We start from the raw sequence: 12,390 nt of genomic DNA, 5'->3' as shown, positions 1-12,390 counted from the left end.
TAGTCACATCCAGGAGAAGGTTAAGAAGCAACTTAAATCATTTGATATTTGTCTACATGAGAAAGACTTCTGATGGACAGTTCATTAATGTAAAAAGTTTTAATGAGCTCAACTGTTTGAGATGGAAATTGGACAAATTCAGATAGCAAATAAGTCACAACTGTTAAATAGGGCAATTAATCATTGAAACAATTTACCTAGGATGTGAAGCATTCTGTCACAGTATAAAGACTCCATAAAATAGATTATCACAGATAAACTAGAAGTTACATACTTGATGCAAAAATTGTTTGATACAATTTTACCTAGCTCATTATGCAAGAGACTGAAGTAGATGAATATGATGGTCTCCACAGGAACTCTCATCATTTGAAATTTATCTTCATGAGAATAAAGCATGTGATTAGGTGACAGCAATTAATTTTCTGTAAGTAATGTGAATTTGCTGGGCAATTTTCATATTGTGATCAGCACTACTTTGCAAGGTGACTAGTAGTTTTAAACTTTAGGGATAGGATTAATTAGAGGATGCTGGGATCTTAGACTCCTTAATTCTGAGATAATGGACTCGTGAGGAGGTCTTAAACAGCAGAAATCGTTTTCCAAATTGAGCACTTGAAGATAGTATTGTTATCCAAAAAATGTGGTGGTTTGTTTGTTGTTGTTTTTTGGGGTTTTTTTTGAAAGAATCTGAACACTTGCTATTCCTGTATGCAAACCTTGCTGCACAGCCAGCACTTCAGAAAACTTAGAAAATGATGTTTTGATATCTGTAGCACTTCCTCAGATCCATGCATCAGATTATTTGAACTCATCCAAAATGCTTATTGATGCAACTGCCTCTCATAAATGTTGTGAGAGATAAGGCATGTCTGCAAAATTTATTTGGCTCCTGTAAAGCAAAATCTTTTGTTTTGTTTTGTTTTCTTTTTTACCCCCTAAGGATCTGTTTAAGCTCTTGCCAGTTCTAGGTACAGAGGTTTTTTAAGTATTACCAAAGGAATGTCTGTGGTAACGGTGCCTGTGAGATGTTGCCATCTGTTTTCTCAAGTGGCATTTCATTCTTGTTTAGTGACTGTTGAGTATTTTCTCTTTTTCTCATAGCATTTTAGTTCTGTTTAAACTCTTATGTCCAGGTACTTCTCTTGACTTTAAAATTACTAGTTGGGGGGATGAGGTGTAAGGGGCTGTTTCTAGCTTATTTAAATATTCTTTTTTATGAAACAGTTAATAGTCATTTTACTTAATGTTGTAAATTTCCAACTATCTGCTGTAACTTAGAAATGAAAGAGAGATTCTCTACTAAACCTCCATAACTGAAATCACTATGTCTGCTGCAGTATAGTTCAGATAGAATAGTATATGTTTTAACTATTGAATTGAATTAATTTTGGCGATCTCTGCCCCCATTCCAGGTGCAGGACAAGTTTCGCTTGGACCTGTCTGATGAAGAAGCTGTCCATTATATGCAGAGTCTAATTGATGAAAGTGTCCATGCCCTCTTTGCAGCTGTGGTGGAGCAGATACACAAGTTTGCACAGGTGAGAGATCTTTTCAGTTGGTGATCTCTGTGAAAGCTAAGGTGAGAGGTTGCAAGTGGTAAATTCAAGATTTAACTTCATTGTTTATGATGTTTTAGTTCTTTTTCCAACACATTAGAAGGGTGTTCTTGCTGCCAGGACTGGAGAGCAAGCTCTTAGTGGTTCTAGAAAATTCTTTAAAGCACCTTAGCAAACATGCTAAGTGGGGTGTAACTGATTGTATTACCAGGGGTAAGAACTGCAAATTGGAAAGCTGGAGTTCTAAGGGAAGGATCCAGAACTTCCTTAGCTTTCATTCCCAAAGTAAGTGGGTGAGGATAAACTTCCTTTTTTTCCTACCCTTACTAGACTTCCCGAACTGTGAGTTCCAGGTGGTTATTTTGGTCACAGGCACAGCAGCTTGCACAGCAGGGTGCACAGAAGGGGCCAGGAACTCTGCTCATAACAGCATCCACATCCTCTGCAGTGTTGACAGTGTACCCCAGAACACGTTCCGCAGCAGCTACGTTAGCAGCTATCCCCTATGTCAAAGGCCTCAACACAGATGGAGTTCCCGAGGGGAATGCAGTTTCTCAGATTTGGGGCTATAGGGGGCGGCTGAGACCTCTTGCTGGGGGCAGTGGGAATTGGGCTACTTGCTTGCAGAAGGTGTGCAGCGGTGGCATGTCTACATCACCAAGTAAAGGAGCCGTGGGAGGAGGTCAGCAAACTGCACAGTATCAGGGCTGACAAGAAGAAGATTGACCAGATCTTTCGTAAGACCTTGGAGGCAGAAGAGCCTGAACCTCCAGCTGCATTGAAGGAGGAGTATGAACATGTTGTGCTCATTGAGTTAGGAAATACAGACTCCCAGGATGGTGACAGCTGGAACCTTGAGACTTCTGGAATTAGGAGGTATGGCTTCTGCTCTACCTGCAGATCTGCACCTGCAGAATAAGTTCAAGGTGATTGGGAGTCAGCATGAATTTACAAAAGGGAAATCATGCCTGGCCAGCCTGATAGCCACCTAAGATAAAATTGCTAGCTGAGTGGACTGGGTGAGAGCTATAGGTATTCCCTATATTGACTTTCACAAGGCTTTGACACTGTCTTCCATAATATCCTCATAAACCAAGTGGAGCAGTATAGACTAGAGAAACGGACACGGACATGGATTGGAAACTGGCCGGTGTGCTGGGATTAGAAGGTTGTGATCAGTGGCACAAACTGCATCTGGAGGCCAGTAACTAATGGTGTACTCCAAGGGTTGATACTGAGGCCAAAATTGTTTAACGTCTTCATTAATAGCCTGGATGATGGGATGAACTGCACCCTCAGCAAGTTTGCAGACAATGCAAAACTGGGAGGAGTAGGTGATACACCAGAAGCATGTGCTGCCATTCAGAGGGACCTTGTCAGGATGGAGAAGTGACCACGCAGGAACCTCATGAAGTTCACCAAAGGGAAGTGCCAAGTACCACACCTGGTGCGGACTAACCCCGTGCACAAACATGGGCAAGGGGGGCAGGTGATGAGGTGGGAAGCAGCTTTTCAGAGAAAGCCCTGAAGGTTCTGGTGGACAAGTTGCACATGACGCAACAATGTGATCTTGTGGCGAAGAAGGGCCGCCATTTTCGCTGACCACATTAGGCAGAGTGTTGCTGGCAGGTGGAGGGAGATGATCCTTGAGCAAGGGGGTGAGACTAAATGATCTCCAGAGGTCCCACCCACCCTCACACATAAGCTGGTTCTTGCTCATGATCTGGGGTAGCAGTAGATTATTGTCTCCACTATTTTTATTATTAAAATTTACCCTTGCTCTAGTATGGAGAATGAAATGTTTAAACACACGTATATGTGCTGTGTTACTACGAGCCACAGTAAGACAATAAAATGTTTTATTCTCATGTTGAATAAAACTGTATTCACAAAAGCATTTCTTCTTTGAATTTACAATGTTTTTTCCTCAAAGCCATCTGACATATTTAATTTGTGTTTACCAGGAATTTAAGATTTTACAGTTTGCCTTAAGTATTAGATTCATGACAAGAAATGGAATTGACAGGAAAAATAAAACTGATCTGAAAAGCCAGTCATTATCCCAGTTTTTTTACCAATTCTTTTTTCAAAAGACCAATCAAATTCTGCTAGAAACTGAGGAGCACTGTTCTTATGGCTATCCATTTTGCTAAAGGTCTTCCAACTAAACTGTTGGTTGCTGCAAACTTAATTTTTATTTTGAAGAATTGCACTGTAGTGCAGGCTAACAAGCAAAAATGTCTTTTCCATCTGCATATTTATTTAATAAAGGTGATCTGTTACATGATATGAAAAAGGAGTGTAATTATATGAAAATGTTGCAAAACTTGTTGTCATTCATTATAGATTACTTTGATCATAGGATGGAGGACGGTAATTTCATAAGACAAAGTGAAAAATGCCTACCATCTGCCTTGGGGTTCAAAAAAAATTTTTTAAAAAGCCATTACAAAGATTCAAGATAAAATTTTAAGTGCCTCCAATATGTTCGTAGACTTTTTTTTAGTCACATACTGACAGTCACTTTTTTAAGACATGTCTTTTTACTTCATTGGTTTTAGGTCACTGCCAGACTCTCCCAGATAATTGCTATTGTATTTCTGAAGCTGTATTAGAAAGAGTTTACAGGTTTGATTTAGGTGACCTTTTCTTTTTTCATTGAGACTTGTTCTTCCTTGACCTTTCTTCAGCACTTAGAACCACTTTTAAAATCACAGGACAGATTTGTTCAGAATATTTAAAAGTACCCAAGAATTTGAAACCCAGGCTTCCAGCTCCCAGGAATGGTGGTCTAAGCAACAGGCTGATACATAGAGCAGCAGCATCGATTGCATCTTCCATTCATATTTTGGGAGTTAAAAGCAATCCCACAGTGCGTATTGCCCTTTGGATACCAAATAAGCCACTAATGCAGGCCTGATCCAGTTGGTTTTTACCTCTCCAGCTGGCTGATGCTGGGTTCCAGCATGCAGACTTTTGAGCTGTTTTTCCTGAGGCCCTGAACCCTCCTCCTGTGCTGCTGCAGAGTTTGCTACCTATGTGCTTTTAGCTTTCCTTTCTACTTTTGAGATTGGGTGCCTAAAATGAAAACAATCATGTTGCTTTGTAAGTGCTTAAGGCATCTCTTGGCTCTATGTGATGTAGGATTATTCTTCTAGTTTTGGAGTTGAGATTATTGCCTCCATTCCTGTTCTATAAAGAATTACACTTGCAGGCTTCCCCCTGCAAGAATACTGGCTGCTTATAAGTGTAAGAAGGATACAAAAAGAATAGTCACAAATTAACCAACAGTTGACGAGTCTTAAGAATCTGAGCTCTATTTATGTATTTTTTTAAAAAACTTACCAAAAGATCCTTCAAAATAAAACTTAGAAAAAAATCCATCAAAATAAAGTGTAGTTAATGTCTATTCTCTTTATATTACAAATGAAATAGGACACTTTTTAGTGATATTTAGTACTTCATTAGTCAAAATCATTATCTTTCCTTTTTGTCTGAGGCTGTCTTAAGAATTTGCTCTTCACAGAGTCTGTAAATCGTTGAACAAATGAACAATTAATGCGTCATTGAATTTGCTGTAAAGGGGTCGTCTTACACAATGGCCAATTGAAGCTTTCAATTTGTTCATGTATAATGCTGCATTGAATTTCCAATGGCCTTGCTCTTAATAATAATAAAGTTGTCCAAAAAAAAATAAAACACTGCACAGGTATGACACATGCTTAAACAGCAGATTTTGGCCTAATGCCACACAATCTTTCATTTGAAATGCCCTTCAGCATGTTTTCTTGTTTATCGATACATATTTATGCTTTTAGTGCCTCCACAATAGGCCTACAAGGAATCTGTGCTGTCTACTGCAGCAGTTAAGAGCATTTTAATAAGGTTGGTTATTATAGTAACTGTTGTGTATCAGCGTTCTATATGTCACTCTGTAGTAAGTAAAGCTCTAGGATAAAGCAATCTAGATATTTTGGCATCAGTTTGGTATTGTTCTTTTGTAACAATATTGTAAACTGTGTTCCTTTCAAAGCTGTGTTATGAAGCCTTCAGTTTAGTTTCAAATGCATCTCTAATCTATTATCAGATACTTTACAGACCTTTTTATGTAGTACTTGTCTCCTTCTTAATAGTTATCAAAAAACTTGTCTCAAAAGTAAATAAATGTAACATTTAGAGTAAGTTAATGGTGTTGTACAATAGTGCTCAAGAGGAGAAAAAGTGCAGACTAATTTTAGTTGATACTAATGAAGACTGGATAGCCATTTCTCCCTGGAGAGTCATTTTCATTTTAGCAGCATTATTTATTTCTGTAGAGGAAGGAAACAATCTCCAGTTGAAGTGACTAATTTCACATTTTATTTTCCTCATAAATTTACAAGTCAAGTCAGCTGCATTCAGGGCACGTTAAGCAGTGATTAAAAAAGTGAAAGCTTGGGGGATAAGGGCTGTCTCCCCTAAAATGTAAGTGTATAATTTGGGGTTGTACTAATGGTTGGCTGCTCTCAGTTTAGGAATGAACTCAATTTAAGCTGTATATGTTAAGTGGCTTTAGGATATCTCTAAGCTGTGGTCCCAGTGCTGCTGCATCCCAGAATGCAGCTTTAGTTCCTTTCCCTCAGGACAGGGCTTCTGTTTTCCTCCTATTGGATGCCAAAATAAAATAAGGAACATCTACCAGCAGGATTGTGTAGATTGGATGAAGCCATTTGTCAAGGGGCAGATAGAGTTGGTTTCCATGCTGTTTGTTCTCCTGAAGGGTTGTGAAAATTGCTTGCCTTTAGGCATTTCACCATGTTTTTAAACACAGAGTTCAATTTACGCATAACTTTTGTTCTTTGAGAGTAAACCAAGTTAAATAAATGCTGTGCTATGTGTTTTTTGTTTGCTTTTAGTATTGGAGAAAATAAGCCTTTTGCCTACTTGTGGTGGAAACAACCAAATGCTCAAGAAAGAGACTTTCTCAAACCCTTGTGGACTTCACCAACCAGTTTTGGAAGGCAAAAGCTGCAGGTTTGGTAGCATGGAGAATTGAGAGCTCTGGAGGTAGAGAAACTTCATGAGTCTCCGTTCACTGAAGGTTTAAAAACAACCATTTTTTTAATGGAAAATGGTTTTTTATACTGTCCTTGGGGCTCAGATGCTATGGCATGTGTTTCCAGTGAAAACATTTGACCCTCAAAGGTTGAAGTAAGTAACTTCCTCTCAAGCCAAAGATAACTGGAAGAGGCTGGATTTGGTGGTAAATTCTTGTATCTGTTAATATATTTTCTTATTTAAAAATAGAAATCATTGCTGTACCGAACACGAGATGTACAAAGTTACAGCAGTGAGGCTACAGTTGCTTGGTGCAGAAAAAAACTATGGCAATCTCCTCTGTTCCCTTCCCACCAACTTTGTTCCTAGAGTAAGTTTTAAATGTAATTCGTATGATCCTTTATTTCCCACCTTGGGTGATGTTACCGTTTAGAAAGGACAATCATTTCTTTCCTGCTTACAAAAATGTTTTTAAGTGCTGATAAGTTAGCCAGCTGTAGGCAGCCAATTAAATCATCACTAACAGGCTCAGCAACTGGAATGCACAGTGAGCGGTTCAGTATTTCACACTTTAACTCCGAATGTTTTCTGTACAGTGATTATATATTCTCGACACTAATAAACTCTTTGTTGTTGCAGTCTTGAGGTGTTCTGTTTTGTCTTTTTAATGTTACCTGCTGAGACATGACATACTAGAGGATTATGTTCATAACTCTTGGCTTTTTGCAAGGATTTTCACTCCTCAGTTCACTTGGTGCAGTAATAAGGCCACTCATAAAATGACTTTTGTGCCACATGTTGAGTTCATAATGAATCTGTTTTGAATGATCAACAATGTAATTAGCTCTTCATAAGTGTATGGATCTCTTCAAAGGGTGCTCTTATACTATTGTATTTTTTTAATAATAACTTAAGTCAGGAGGAAATCCCTCCCAATTATAAAGATAAGAAGGACTGATTTGAATCTGAATCTGACTGATATTTGTGAGTCAGTCTTGCTTTGTGCTTGTTTTGCTAGCAAACACCAGAAGAGCTTTGATGGAGAAAAATCCACTAGGGCTGTGATAGGCCCTTAGTTATCTCAGCGTATTTCCCAAATTTGCTAGTTAAGCACAACATTGGTTCAGTCCCTCTTTTTCCCCTCTATGTGTGATTTCGAGGAATTATGTTACCCGAGTTACTTAGTGCTTGTGTTAGCTGACAAAACACAATGCCACAGAGGAACTACAGTAGTACCTCTTATCTTTAGTCGACTCTTCTTTGGAGAAGTAGTAATTATCATTTTCTTGTGGATTTTTTTTTTGGTCTTGCTTCATCTGGCAAAAATACATATTTGTCTACTGCCTCCATTTCCCATGAACTCATTCTCCATACAGTACTTTGCATTATCTTACAAGGATATTTTTGAGAGCTTGGAATTTCCAGACATTCAAAGAAAATTCTACAAAAAAAAAGTGGTTTTAAATTTGTTCTGAAGGGACATCCTACGTACTCACACAACTTGTTGATTTGTATGATGTAGCCACGCTTAATTTGGCTGAGTTCTTGAGTCCTGATCCCCAGTGCCTTCCACTGTATATATTCTAGGACTTTTCCTCCATTTTTTTGAAGAAAACTCTTCTTTTGAATAAAACTTCCTCTTCCCCTTGCCCAGGACTAAATATGAAGAGTATGGGCATGAGCCACTCTGCACCAGTTGACCAGACAAGCCAAGGATGACTCCTTGTTAAAACCCAAAAGACATCAACCTCATGCTACAGCACATTCCACTTTGCGAAGAGACTTATAAAGTGTTAAATGTAACTTTTATAAATACATTACGAATGAATGCATAGTTGTTCACTATGTCTTGTGGTTTAAAATGAATATAATAACCTGTTTGTATGCTGCAATATGCAACAGTCTATTAAAACTATACACTAAGTCAGTTCTAAATGTTAGCATGTGAACCCAAATGGAATCTGAGTGTAATACATAAGGCTTGGGAAGACCTTGGCTTTACTGTAAATTACTGACTACTTTATAAATGGAGAACCTCTGGCACAGAAAAGGAAAAGCTTGCCTGAGTGAGTGGAACATAATCTAACCAGTGTATTCATCTGTGTTACTGCTTGTTGAGTGACCTTGCATATTTTTTCAGTGTATTTTCCAAAGAATTTTGTAGAACACGTACCAGCTGAATGCTGACAAACTGCCTGTATATGTTTCTGATTGACCTAGGGACTGTTTTGGGGATAATCTGCATATTCTGTTGCCAGCTCCTATGAACACTTACAGGGTGAAGAATAGGACAGCACTGGGACTGCTACAACATACTAGATGTCAGTAAATTCATTACTTTAAGTCTTGTCTTCTAAATAAAAATTACTGTTGAAAATGGTTCTTAGAAGTCCACATACCAATAACGTGTTTGGGGTTTTTTTTAAATTGTGGTATACAAAATAAGTTCTGACTTTATTTTGTAAAATCTAATGGGTCTTAGCACTTTGTGCAGCATCATCTATTTAAAGTAAAACAAAAAACCAAAACAAAACTGTGGGAAGAAGCTATTTTGTTTTGAATTAAGGGGTTTCTTTTTTATATGTTGGTCTATAGCTTTGACAAACTGGAGTAAGAATGTTTAATTTAATAGGTTATCTATCACAGCTCGATATCTCTATGCAGTCAATACTGTGAGTATGTGTCTGTCTCTTAACAATTTCTGAATCCCTTGAATAACTACTACCAGTTTTGACTTGAAGGGTACAAATCTTAAAGGTGAAATTCCTACATGTTTCATAAAGGTAGATCCCCAGTCAGAGGAGGGTGCCCAGGGAATGTCAGGCAGCAGTTACACCCTGCACATGTATTTGTGTGTATGCGTATGCAGGGGGTGCATACACACACACAATTCTACACGGAGTGAGTCTGTGAGCTCCATTACGTGTATCAAAGCATGATGCAGTAGTTGGTCGGAGACCAAGCTGTACCAGTCGTGTTGCAGAATAACTTGTCAGAAGTCATCTTGTTAAGTCTTTCCAGGAAGCATTGCAGAGAAAAAGAAACAGAACAGTCAAAAAAATAATTTTGCCTTGGGCTTGTTTTACCCAGTAGTTATATTTTGTGTAACTAGAGATAAGAAGTACTATAAAGCCAGCTTGTGGGTGCTTTTATTTGCCTTTCAACATCTGTCCTGGTTTCATTCTGATTTTATTTTCTTCTGGAATCTCTGGAGGTCTTTCTGTTGGGATTGAGGATGAGGGAAGCAAAAGAAATTGTTCTTTTTCTTCCTTACCTATACATTCTCATTGGTTGTTTTCAAGTGCCAGTGCTTCAGAAGCAGAAAATAGCACAGTCACCTTTTTTTCTTTTTTGGGGAAGAAGCAGTAATTGCCAAAATAGTATTGGGGGTGGGGGGAAGTGGGGTGGGCTAGAGAAGGATGGGCTCTTGGCTTTAACATTTGTGGATATAGCTATGGATGAGTCCATGCAGGAGCAGGACACCCCGAAGCATCTGTGGCCATGGATAAGCCCATGCCAGAGCAGGTATGTCTCGAAGCATCTGTGGCCATGGTTATGTCTGTGCCGCAGCAGGTATACCTCTGAAGGGGTTGTGGCCCAAGGATATGTCCGTGCTGGAGAAGGTACACCTCGAAGCATCTGTGGCTGTGGATGAGTCCATGTTGTAGCAGGTACACCTTGAAACATCAGCGGCTGTGCACAAGCTCACGCTGGAGCGCCTCAAAGTGTGTGGCCATGGGTAAGGCTGTGTTGGAGCAAGTTTACTTCTGAAGAGGTTGTGGCTGTTGGCAAGGCCACGCTGGAGCAGGTCTATCTCTGAAGGCATTGTGGCCCATGGAGAAGGCCATGCTGGAACAGGTGCACCTCTAAGCGACTGCGGCTGTGGATAAGTCTATGCCGCAGCAGGTACACCCCTGGAGAGACTGTGGCTCATGGATAAGGCTCCACTTGGAGCAGGTAAACCCCCCTAAAGGACTGCAGTCTCTGGATAAGTCCAGGCTGGAGCAGGGGCAAGGGGAGGAGTCCACCTCAGTGTTAAACCCAATGGTCTGGTCCAAAGGGGCCAGGGTGGAGATTGTAATGGAAATACCTTTAAGTTGTTGTAACCCATGATCTGAGTTGCATGTTATAGGAATTACCATAGCAGGAACCACCTGAGCCAATGGAGGAGAAGCCTTACAAGAAGCAGCGCAAGCACAGCAGTGACCCGACCTGAGCTGGCTTTGGTGCCCAGTAACTCCACGCAACACACCACCTCTCCTGTCCTGAGTGACCACCATCACAGGTGGAGCCCAAAGTCATGGACTAAATGAACTCAATACATTATGTGGACATTTGTGGATGTTTATGGACATTTTACAGACATTTCACAGGGGTGGTCCGTAGACTGAGGGAATGATACCTGTGTATTGTATCAAAGGATACATCTCAATGCACGAGTTTTCTCCCTTTTACTCTTCTGATTGTCATCGCCATCCCACGGGGCGGGGGGGGGGGGCAGGGAGGAGTGAGTGAGTGACTGGGTGGTGCTTAGTTGCTGGCTGGAATTAAACCACAACAAAGGCATATACCCTTTTGGCAAGAAATGTCCCTGTTCTTATAGACAGTTACCTGGCTTTATTCTTGTGTGCAATCTAAAATAAAAAGCACTTTTTGCAAGGCTTTGGGGGAATAATGGCTCTGGAAAAGGGAAGGAGGAACAGAGAATGGTAATCTGAACACCTCCACACAGAGTGGAGTAGCAGCAAAGAGAGGTAGTACGGCTAAATGGCCTTCCTTTTGTAGTCAGCAAAGGTTTTACTCACAAGACCCAGTATCATCAGTGGATGGTAAAATACCATGGTTGTTATGAGGTATCTGAAGCGCATACATTTAAGGAGTCTTAAGGGAGTCATTGAAAACAGATTGCAGGTGGATTGTGTTAAAATAGGTTTTTTTAACCTCTTCAGCTGATGTGATGATTCTTTGTAATAGTGAAGCTACTTGAAGTGTGGTATTGGTGTCCTGTTCTTCCAAGCATCCGTGATTTAGAAGGAACTCTGCAAGGGGGAAAGAAATTTCACTTTGGAGGGTAAAATACCTAACTCTGGTTGCTTCTAGAGTATTAAGCAGGGAAGCAGTTCACCTGCATGGGTTCAAAGCTGAAACAGCAGGAACGTTGCTTGGAGAGGAATTCGTAGCTCATCTACACACAGGCATTAATCAGTTAAGCTGTGTGCAGGATGGTCCTTTCCAAAGTGGATTAAGCTATACCACAGGGAGGTACTTAAATTCTGAGTAAAATCTCTCCACAGTTAGATGTTGTGCAAAATCTAACAGAGCCACTTTGAATTCCTTCCCTTTGACAGAAATGTGTTTGTCCTAATTTTTTCCTCATTCCCCTCATCAATGGTGAGGGATCAGAAGATGGCAATTTTACAGACTTGCTCTGAGGAGGATGTTCAATTTATAAATTACACTGCACAGAAAGTAAAGCTATGTGAAGGGAGGGCTGAGCCAATGTGGGGACTCTGGTGAGCTCTGGGGTCAGTTCTTCCATGGGTGAGCCATTCGGTTTGCTCCAGCCTGTAGTACTCACAGCGACAGTCAGATAATGGCCCTTTCCCCATCTCGCTAGGTGCTTTGGCATTAATTGGAATATGTAATAAGTAAATCATATGAATACACATTCCACAGTGTCGAACAAACTGCTTCATCTGTCCTTGATCTGTAAAATAGGAAGTCTTTTTGTGCAGTCCTTGCTCCAGTGTGTCTTCTTTCACTGGGAATCAAATTGTGAAGTTAATTGTAACCA

The 12,390-nt window shown here is 40.0% G+C and overlaps 1 protein-coding gene across 5 annotated transcripts in view; it reads left to right on the top strand.

Moving 5' to 3' along the window:
- PIK3C3 (phosphatidylinositol 3-kinase catalytic subunit type 3) overlaps positions 1 to 8,899 on the top strand; it is a 77,557-nt gene extending 68,658 nt beyond the window's left edge. The window contains exons 25-27 of one of the 5 annotated variants that reach the window (XR_014230687.1): positions 1,416 to 1,541; positions 2,187 to 2,435; positions 2,829 to 5,370. Coding sequence is in view for 3 of the 5 variants with exons in the window: in XM_082336367.1 (XP_082192493.1) it covers positions 1,416 to 1,541; positions 2,187 to 2,270 (210 nt within the window). In the remaining 2 variants the exon portion in view is untranslated. The other 4 variants (XR_014230686.1, XM_082336369.1, XM_082336368.1 and 1 more) reach the window with 4 other exon arrangements.
- Positions 8,900 to 12,390: the final 3,491 nt, after the last annotated feature.

Source organism: Platalea leucorodia (genome assembly GCF_965183815.1).
Source record: "Platalea leucorodia genome assembly, chromosome: Z".
In the NCBI taxonomy this organism is placed as follows: domain Eukaryota; kingdom Metazoa; phylum Chordata; class Aves; order Pelecaniformes; family Threskiornithidae; genus Platalea; species Platalea leucorodia.
The sequence above is the reverse complement of the archived record's forward strand: the minus strand, read 5'-3'. Positions and strand labels throughout refer to the sequence as shown.